Raw genomic sequence first — 10355 nt, 5'->3', positions numbered from 1 at the left:
CCTAACCATCACCTTATATTTCCAGAAACTGTTTTGTTTGCATAACCTTAACCACTCTGTAGTTGCCATGAACACATATTGTTGTAATTTTATCCACTGTTACGAGAATGAAAATCAGCTCTTTATTAGTGTCAATTAGGCGGCTCTCTATAAATAAAGAACATAGTAATGACTAAAGGCAGACGTGTGGACTCGAGTCACTTGACTTGGACATTAACACCGATGACTTGAACCCTTTGACTTGGAAATACCAAGCCCAAAGATTAAAGTTGAGGTCAGGGTGATGGATATGCATTAAGCACATCTGACTTTCATGAGTAAGATCTGAATGTGCATCTTGACACTAAACCAAAATGCGGAAGCCAGCGCCTTTCAATACATCTATTCCCACTAGATGTAATTTCAAAAAATGTGTATTAAGGTGTATTAAAAAGTCCTAACTTCTCTCTGGAAAGGCACTGGTGGCTGTGGTTGTGTCTGGCCAGAAGTAGGCTCTACCCACTAATGTCAAGGTGTAATGACACATGTACAGCAAGGTGAGAAGAGACCACTAAAGGTCAACACAAACAAGAACTGAAATTTAGAGGAAATCAAAATGGAATCTGATTTGCTGATTTCCACGTTGCACATATAGGAATCAAAAAGCTGAATTACAGATACTAATTTTACTGTCTAACTCAGCTGTTTCCAAAGAGCACACATTTCTTTCTCACATCTGTAAAACTGTAGTTTTCTTTGACCAAAATTCCAAGAAAGCTACTAGCACACAGAGCCATCATTCATATCTTTATATACAAGGCCACAACTCTCTGCCATCCTTTGTTGTTTTTATTTGGCCTAGTGAAAGGATTGCTGTGTGGGGCCGCGAGGTCTGCAGTATGTAGCACTTTCACAGCCTCACTCTCTGATGTAGGTGCTGAAGGGATGCAAGAAGCTGGCCATGTCAGTGTGTTCTATGGGTCGGATCCCTGGAGGCTACATCACCAACCACGTGTACAGCTGGGTGGACCCTCAGGGCCGAAGTGTCTCCCCGCCGCCTGACAGCCACGAAGCCAACCAGAGGCAAGGGCACAGCTTGGACGAGAGGACGGTAAGAACAGTGTGTGTGGTGGTGGTACAAGATAAACAGTCTGGTTTATGAGTCAGTTTCAAAATGAATAAAACATCTGAAGATCAGACACATAAGTGCAGTGCAGACTTTGAAAGGGATTGCTTTTCTCTGAATGCAAAGATGCTGTTTCAGGTTTTTGAAATGGCCTCTGCCAGATTCAAAGCCGAGGTTGTTGTAATTGTCCTCCCGCTCAAGTCTAACAGCAGCCTGGATTATGACTCTTTGAGGACAGTCATCATGACCTTTGGTGTTGTTACATTTTAGAAGATAGTCCCCCCGCCCAGAAGCACATGACTCTAGCTGCTCCCTGAGAGATGATTTACTCCAAGTGAGTGGTCTGAAAAATACTCCTTTTACCATGCTTTCTGACTGTATAGATCACCATTCATCATTACACACTGATCTACTAATAATAATTATAATAATACAACTCCAGACAGGCACGCTTCCCACGGGTCCTGGAAAATCTGGAAATTTAGAGACTACTTTTCCACTCATTGAAACACCAGGAAATTATTTAAAATAACCAAATATCCTGGAAATAATCTATGTTGTCCTAGAAAATTTTAATTGTATTTTAGCCTGTGGTGTGGCCAAATGAATGTTACAATGAGAATGACTGTAGTCAGTAGACCTTTTTCACAGCAGCCATTTTGCCACAGGTGTTACCAATTACCAATTAAGGTTCCATTCCATTCACTAAATCAAACAGAGAGCCTTTATTAGTATAATTGGTAACACCTGCACTTACCCACTATTTCAAAATGGCTACTGTGAAAAGGTCTATTCGGAAAGCAGAAAAATCGGTTGTCGTGGGAACAGGGCTGTTTGGGTGGCTAGTAAAAGCTGGCACTGAGGACCAGGGTTAACATCCTAAGTGGTTAGGTTTAGGCAACAAAAGCACAGTGAATAAAGCCGCCCTGTCTTGTGCTTCTAGTCCGTGCTGTCTTTTGAACTAAGACAACTGTTTCCCAAACAAGTACTTTGTTGCTAACACATATGCTTTAGCTGCTGTGAGTGGATATTGCATTCACGAATGTTGCCAGTAAAATGAATGCCATTGTTTAGCCAATTTGTTAAGTATTAACATGTTGCAACATGGCAAATATGTTTATTAAAAACTTGTCCTTATTATGTAGATAAAAGATGCAATTCAGGCAGATTTATCCCACAACATATTTGCTTTTGCAAATTAGCAGTATATAAACATAATTTTTCGGAGACAGGGTTGCAGTCAGCCAGCTCATATTGAATCGATAATTAGGCAAAAGCAAAATATGTACAGAGTTGGTGTTTGGTGTCTATGCTCTAACCTCATCACTCCTCACAAAGAAGCACCAAGCTCAGCCCAGCAGGGAGTGGGGAGTGAGTGACAGTAATAATTCCAGAATGGGGAAAGTTGATTCAGAGCCAAAAGGTTCGGTGCTGGGGTGGTGGTGGTGGGTATGAACAACAGCAAAACAGTAAGCAGACACACCGCCATGATGGTGCGTTGCGTTGGGTATATGTTGCAGTGAGTGTAGTGCCATGTTAGTGCTAGCTGCTGACTTCAGTTGACTGCCTGAACTAGCTTGCAGACTTTCATTTATAAACCACAAAGTCAAAGACATCATAAGCTGACAGGGCCATCTTATGATAAAAAAAAGATAACAAAAAACTAGAGCTGTCCCCGATTAAAGATTTTCCTAGTCGACTAGTCAGAACAACCAGCAGGGGATTGAATACTTACCTCATTTATTTCAACACAAATCACAGAATCAATAACTTCATACAAAAACAAATAGTCTTATCGATACGATGGATGATGTGTAAGGTTAACAGTTGCTTACAAATGAAGTCAGTACAAACCTCCTCTGTTTCATGCCTCTCCGGACCTCTCTTTTTTCTTGCTTCTTACTCCCTCCCACTGGGGATGCATAGAGAGAAGAGAAGGAAACGAGAAGAAGGAATGGAGGAACGAGGAGATACGCTTTTAGAGAATTGAGACGTCCTTTCCTCCGAAACGGATCACAGCTGGATCAGCTGTCAGTCGGCTTTAACAGCTCTAGAGACTTTTGGTGGAGTTTGTGTCTGCACATGTGTACCCTGCTAATACAGACACACAGTTATCAGTGCCACAGCAGCAGCCTGTTACCTGTTTAACAAACACCTGCAAATGAATAACAGCCTGAATTATAGTGATGAGCAGATCACAGTTAAAACTACGGGCACTATGGTTGATTTGACAGCTGGGTTATAAACATTTGGATATTAGCAGGTGAACTGAGAGTGGGTAAAGGATGAAGTTTCTCCCCATCAAAAGAGACGCTGTGCACATTTACACATGAGGCACAGCAGCATACGTTCATTGATGATTTAAATCTCTGACACACCGACAGGATGGTCAGGATCTAATGTTAATTAATGTTCTGTGTTCTTCTACATCCAAATACACACACACACACCGTTTGGAGTAAAGCCTCCTCCTGAGAGAGAGTTTCTGTCCTGTCAACTTTATAACAACAATTCTAGTTTTTCTGCTTAAAAATATTTGCTACAGGGACAATACTGTGTGCATGGAAATGTTTAAAATAATGATGATGAAAACAGCATCTGTAATCATTAAAATAACTGCTCAACAGAAGAAGCACAGGAATTATTTCTACAGGCAGAATGAGTTTGTATTATTTGTTCATTATGTGCATGTGTATTTATTGATATTGTGATTGTAAATTCTTTATTGAATAACCCAGAATATGACTGTGGTGTCAACATTAGAAATTATTTATTAGGCTAAATGTTTTAGGGAAAATGTAAATGATGTAACTCATATCAAACCCAACCTCATGTGACTCACGGCCTGCAAGATGGCAACTTCTGGTGGTCAGTGAGTGATCGAGAAGCGAGGAGATATATAGTCAAATAACAAAACTTGCTGTGTTACAAGAGAAAAGGTCTGTGAAGCAACAAATCTTTTGTCAAAGTGACACTGTGCAGCTTGATGTTGTTTTTGGTTTTCTGCCACTACAACTCATGAAAATTGCGTCCAGACTCTTCACATTGACTACAATTAAGCCAACTATTAGGGGGCAGCATTACAAAACACACCTTGAGAAGGGTAGAGGACTATGACTTTTCAGAAATTTCTGTTCACTAGCTTTCTAACAGACAGATGAACCTTGAAGAATTCCATTCCAAAATGTATTTTCAAGTCTTTTTGTTTGGTAAGAGCCAGCACATTAACTACAGTCCTCCAAAATGTTGTTTAGAAATAAGTAAGAATAAAATCTAAAATGGATATGTAACATTTTGGAAATTAACTGTCTGTTTCATTTGGTGTAAAAACATGTGTAATTGTATTTTTAGCAGTATTTTAGAGTTTATTTTTCTACAGTCTGAATTTGGTTTTGAAGAGTTGAAGGACTCTTAAAGTTAGTTTATATAAGTAAGCTTCAGCATTGTTCATGCAGAGGTCCACCGGTGAACTGAATTGGGAAAACTGGATCCGTCCAACAGATTGATTTCACTCTTTTACTCTGGTCTTCATGGTAATGACATCAACAATTAGACACCATCCCTGAGTCTCCTCTTCTCCTGGGGTCAATCGTCCACTGAGGCACACCAGTGCTGCTCTAAGTGGTTGAATCAAGGCTCGAATTGCCTCCATTGCTAGACAGGTTTCTGGTGAAAGGGGAAGTGTGGGGACTGGAAATCGATGCTCCCACTACCACTGTAGGATGAATCCAAACATCCTACAGTAGCTCCATGGTTAAAACTGCTGCATGGGCAGCTCCATGCAGATATGCATGGAGAGATGCAGTATGGGTAATCCATCCAAAAGCTGCTGAGGACATGATTTACGTGTCCTGTATTAAATGTTGGTACAGAAAACTGCTTATATTTGCTTATATTCAGATGAGCTTGGATGACCTGGAGGAGAAATAATTAAAAGGTGAGGAGTGTCTGGACAGAGGCCTAGGAGGCTGTTACTACTACAGAGGCACAACGGCCTCCTTATACAGTAGGGAACAATGATTTGCTGGCTCCTTTTTTAGAGACCACATCAATCTTTGTCAGTTAAGGTGCCAGATATATGCCAGTTGATCTACAATATGCCAGCACTCTGTTTTATGAGTTTTTTATGAGTCCTGTCTATTTGAACTGTTTTCTTGTGTGAGAATTATAGAGCTCCCATCTGTGAAGCCAAGATTCACAACAAGACAACCGTTTTAGAAAGGAGCTGGGAGCAATTGCTGTGGTGTGAACTGGCCTATCACCTGTTAGGCAGCAGGGGTGATACAAAGCCTTAGAATTTACTCAAATAAAGAGTGAACCAAGGACATGTCGAAATTCTTGACCTGTAAAGTATCTCACTATATCCTCATTCATATTTTAAGATGTAACAAATTCTATCCAGCTACATGAAAATGCATGAAAAGGACAAGTTAGAATGTAAGTACAGACAGTTGCTATGGAGATGATACATTGCCTGGTCTAGTTGCATTGGTGTAAACGGGCAGGTTTCAGAATGTTGCAGACTGCCGCATTGTATCCTTATTATACATCCATGCTTTCAGCAGATGAATGTGAAAACATCCTTCTAGTGTCAGTCTGCACATACATCATTCACACATTTCACATATTTCATTTGAGTATCATTTGTGAAAATATGGAATTAAATAGCAGTGTGACAAATGACAAACGCAAAGAACATATTTTAGCTGCGCTGATCCATGATTTCTATATTGTTGCGTTTTTCCATATTGCTGTGTTTGTTTGACCCATCCATTCACACCAGCCTCCTCCATATGTGGATTTTCTCACTCTTTGTATCGCCTGACTTTAACGGCACATCAAAACATTATGTCAGACAGGCATACTTACAGTGCCATAGTTTGAAGTGTAGGGCCACTGACCACGCTGCTATATTTGGCAACTTGGGAGTGAGACTGGGCTGTTCTCAGCTTGTTGTGCTACTCTCGAGTGGCAGAAAATCTATTAAGGCAGCTTTGTTTTTTTGTTTTTTTTAACATTCGTTTTTGTGCTTTTATTGCCTCTCTAGCAGCTGTAGAGAGACAGGAAAGTGGTGAGAGAGAGAAGGGGATAACAGATTCTTTGAGGTCGTCATAAGTGTTTAAAACTTCATAAGTGAAGAAACAAATATTGCTGTAATTTTTCTAGTATTAACATCTGGAAAATCTGAATCTCTATTAGAGAAATCAGCCACGCTCTATGCATTTCAGTATATTATGGTGTACAGATATGGATTTACAAGCTACATGTTAGTAAGTGCTTGTTAACATTTAAAGTGCAAAAACTGGACTTGATAACTTGATTATATGTGAATTTTAATGTGAGAAAAGTATTATAAAATCTGTGTTCACATAATGGAATAGCATGCACTTTAAATCAAAGTCAACTGCTCTCTTGCCCTGAATGACACATTATTATAATTTACATGACATTTTCCAAAGAGAATTTTCCTAAAAACATTCAGAGAATAGTAATCAGTGGCACATGGTCAAACACAGTGTGAGTGTATGGAGCACATGGTGTTGGTAATTCTGAGGCCAAAGTAAGCTGTGCTTCTGTGATGTGGTTTGAGAACAGTGCTGGAAGAGGAGATGTGATGGCCCTGGCTTCAATCATCACCAGTCCAATCACTTCTTCTCCTTCCCATTAAAGCCAGTGCACCCTGTGCCGCAGCACACAAAATTTGGCGGTGGCAGAGAACACTCCAGAGCTCTGCTAGAAATGATTCTCCCAGGAGGAAACTAACATCCTTATGTATCATGAGGTGCAGAATCTCTGAATATGCAAATGTTTTTTATTTCCAAAGTTTTCCTGCTGGACACAAGATGTCTCCTACTTCACTGTAAAGTCCATTCTCAGTGGATGTGCACTGGTGGCTTCAAGTTTCTACATCACACTGTACAAGTTGACTGGACCCATTGGACTGACTTCCTAACTATGTTGTGATGTCGCAAATCATGCTGGTAGGCCCCGCCCCTTGAAATCAGATGTTCAATGAGCACAGAGAAACTTTCCACTTTCAGCAGATGAATGTGTAAACATCCTTCTAGAGTCAAACTCTGCACGGACAGAATTCAAACAGCACACTGTAGGGACAAGAAGAAACACTTTCTGACTGGAGGGGGCTTTGACTTGACTTCCTGCCTAGAATATGGTACTATATACTACCACATATCCACACTTTAAACGATCTGCTTCACCTTAACATGATAAGGGTTTGGCTCGTGTATTTGTAGCAATGAAATATTTTAATATGGAGGTGAGCAAATATACAGGTTTGGATGCTGTACAGCTGCTCAAAGCCTGCAGCATGAACGACATCGTTCACTGGAGTACTGTCAAGTAGCTCATATCCATTTCCTGCTACTGATAAGTATGTTATCATATAGTAACTCCTATATTTACAGAAGGAAAATTATTTTCTGCACGCACTGATAAGCTGTTGCAGTTGCAGACACTGCAAGATGACTACATTTTCAGTCTTTTATCAGAAAGACAATTATTATCTTCTATAACTAAATTTATGTGTTAATGATATTTACCAGGAAAAATATGTTTTTGGTACATATGGATTAGCAGCTACAGTTATATTGGAATACCTTACAGGGAGGGATCTATATCAAAGTGAAGTGACCAACATCTATCTATAAAAGAGCTTTGAAAGATGTTTTGACATGCATACTTTGCTTGGTAAAACCAATAAACAGCAGTGACTGTGGTATTTTGACATGAAAATGCAAAACACAGTAATAGTGACTCCAAACTGCATTGATTATCACTGACACACCCTGCTGCATCTTTCCTCCACACTAAGACACCAAAATCTAACCCCTGAGAGTGCCTAACAGCATGCTTCATGTTGTTGCCTCATTTTTACACTGAATGTCATGTTTCCCCTGTAGGTAAACCTGAATATGGATGATGGACGCTCTCTGGGCCTAATGATCAGGGGTGGTGCTGAGTATGGATTAGGTATTTACATCACTGGAGTGGACCCCGGATCTGCTGCAGATGCTGGTGCACTGAAGGTAACCAAGATCTTTAAGAGGGTTCTCAAAGATATCCAAATTCATTACCTGAAGTTATCTATAAAAATTAAATGATTCTAGGTTTCATTTATGCCATGCCTCCACCACCATGTTTAGCCAGTACATTCATACATCAGTTCAAATCTTCCTATAGAGATATCGGCTGTACAGATGTCTGCCTTCTCGCCAATTGAATGGAATCAGATGGCACTCAACAACATTGTCTCTTCCCAGAAATCCCAATGTTGTTTGCGAATTGCATTCTTTTGTTTATAGGAAATCCACTATCATCTATCTGCTCTCATGCATTAGCTGAGCAACTATGGAGGTGAAATTCAAATGCTCAAAGAAAAGGCTTTAGACACTAATAACTTCTCGCAATTATACACAGCCATTCACGATTAACTCAAAATTCTGAAAACATTCAAACTACATCAGTTGATTCTAAGCAATCTATTTCTAAGGGTATTGTGGAAAACAAATTATATATGATCAAAGCTCATGTGTAAATAGCCCATAAAAGGATTACAACAAACTGGCTTAAGCCTCACCCACCTACCTCTTGCCAGTGGACCCAAAGACAAAAAAGAAAAAGAAAGGGTGAACTGTAGGGAAAAACCTTGAGACTGCAACTCTGAAGGGACATTTATTTAGAAAGATGGTCTTCTACTTTACTGTACCAGCAGCAATGTAAAGTAAATTTGATATACGGATGCCCCATAACACTAACAAACTCTGGGATGGTCATTTCAGTCTTAGTCATGGATGAAATTAGTTGTTGACGTGAAGATTTCCGGCACCATGCCAGCTGTCAACGCTAACATCTGCTACCTGATTCTGATGAACCTGTTAGCATTCCTGCCACCTGCTCCCTATTACACTGCTAAACCTGTTGGTGCTGCTAACATCTGCTACCTGCCTTTCAGCCTCAGTCAGGCGGCTGACTTTACTGCAATGACAGGTCGGCAGAAATGCAAAATCTCTGCTGTGTGCTTTCAGGTCGGCTTTCTGCCTCAACAAGCAGGCCACTCTAGCTCTGTGCTATTTTTCAACCTGCCTGAGGCAAGAAAAACAGACGCCAGTGTCTTCCTACCTGTAAACAATATGGCTGAAACCTCAATATGGCTTTCATGAAAATATCACACGCTGTCCTACTTGGGGATAAAAATAAAGCATCAAATTGTATTTATTTATTTATTATGGTTTGATTTCTTACTAGTCCAAACCAATTGGGACACCTTGGAAAAAAAATTTACACATAGAGAAAGGAGATTAAAAAAGCAAGAGCTTGAAAGGCATTCTAAAAATTCAAATGTTGTCCCTTGAAAGATGCAGTGTGACATTTCTCAGTTCCTTTGACAGAGAGAGATGAAGAGGTGCTTTTTTCTTATCATGCAGGAGTGGCTGGTCATGCTGCAGAACTGGAGCTTTTGACATGCTATGACAGAAAATGTGAAAACAAGAAGAAAGGAGAGAGCACAGAGGGTAAAAGAGAGGAGACGCATAAAAAAATACAGCGGCTGTTTTCTCCTCACCAAGTATCACCTTGTGTCTCCATTCTCTGCTAGTCTGCAGCCATTCATTGTTTGTGGACAAGAGCTGCTGTCCATCTTTACAGTGTGTGTGTGTGTGTGTGTGTGTGTGTGTGGTGGTCTGGGTGCCTCAGATTGAGTGTTCCTGCCATTAGAGTGGGAGCAGCAGGCGGAAAAAGAGGCTGTGTATCATTTCCTGCAAAACCATCCCTCTTCCCCTGTTTACGTCCACCCCTCCCACCCTCCTTGTCCTCCAGTGTTGTGACAGTTAATAAGAGGTAATAATAAGGGTTGGCTAGACACTTCAGCAGGTGATCATCACAAGGAAAATGTGTGGAGATTTCCATTCAAATACATCAGTTTGATACCACTTAGCCTACAATTAAGAGTTTATTGTTTATTTAAGGGTCCCCATTTAAAGCACACAGATGTGCCTCTTGTCTTTTTGGGGCCCTGAACATCAAAAATACAGTACATACAATAAGACAAAAACTTAAAATATGAGAGTACTAGGCAAATAAACTGATGTGTGAACATAAGAATAAAAGTGATAACAGATAACAATGCAACAATGCAAAAGGGAAAAACAGAAACCTAACAATCAGAGCAGTATACATGTAGGGCTATGTTCCTATCCTGTTATATAGCAAGATATTTCTTTATATGCTTTCT

At 40.1% G+C, this 10355-nt stretch overlaps 1 protein-coding gene across 1 annotated transcript in view; it reads left to right on the top strand.

The window, feature by feature from the left end:
* Positions 1 to 524: 524 nt before the first annotated feature.
* LOC118326002 (whirlin-like) overlaps positions 525 to 10355 on the top strand; it is a 46070-nt gene continuing 36239 nt past the window's right edge. The window contains 3 exon segments of the mRNA XM_035658885.1: positions 525 to 536; positions 914 to 1090; positions 8026 to 8151. Of these exon segments, the coding sequence (XP_035514778.1) occupies positions 525 to 536; positions 914 to 1090; positions 8026 to 8151 (315 nt within the window).

This window comes from Morone saxatilis, unplaced genomic scaffold, assembly GCF_004916995.1.
Source record: "Morone saxatilis isolate NCDOM2014 unplaced genomic scaffold, NCSU_SB_2.0 Contig16, whole genome shotgun sequence".
Taxonomy (NCBI): domain Eukaryota; kingdom Metazoa; phylum Chordata; class Actinopteri; family Moronidae; genus Morone; species Morone saxatilis.
The sequence above is the reverse complement of the archived record's forward strand: the minus strand, read 5'-3'. Positions and strand labels throughout refer to the sequence as shown.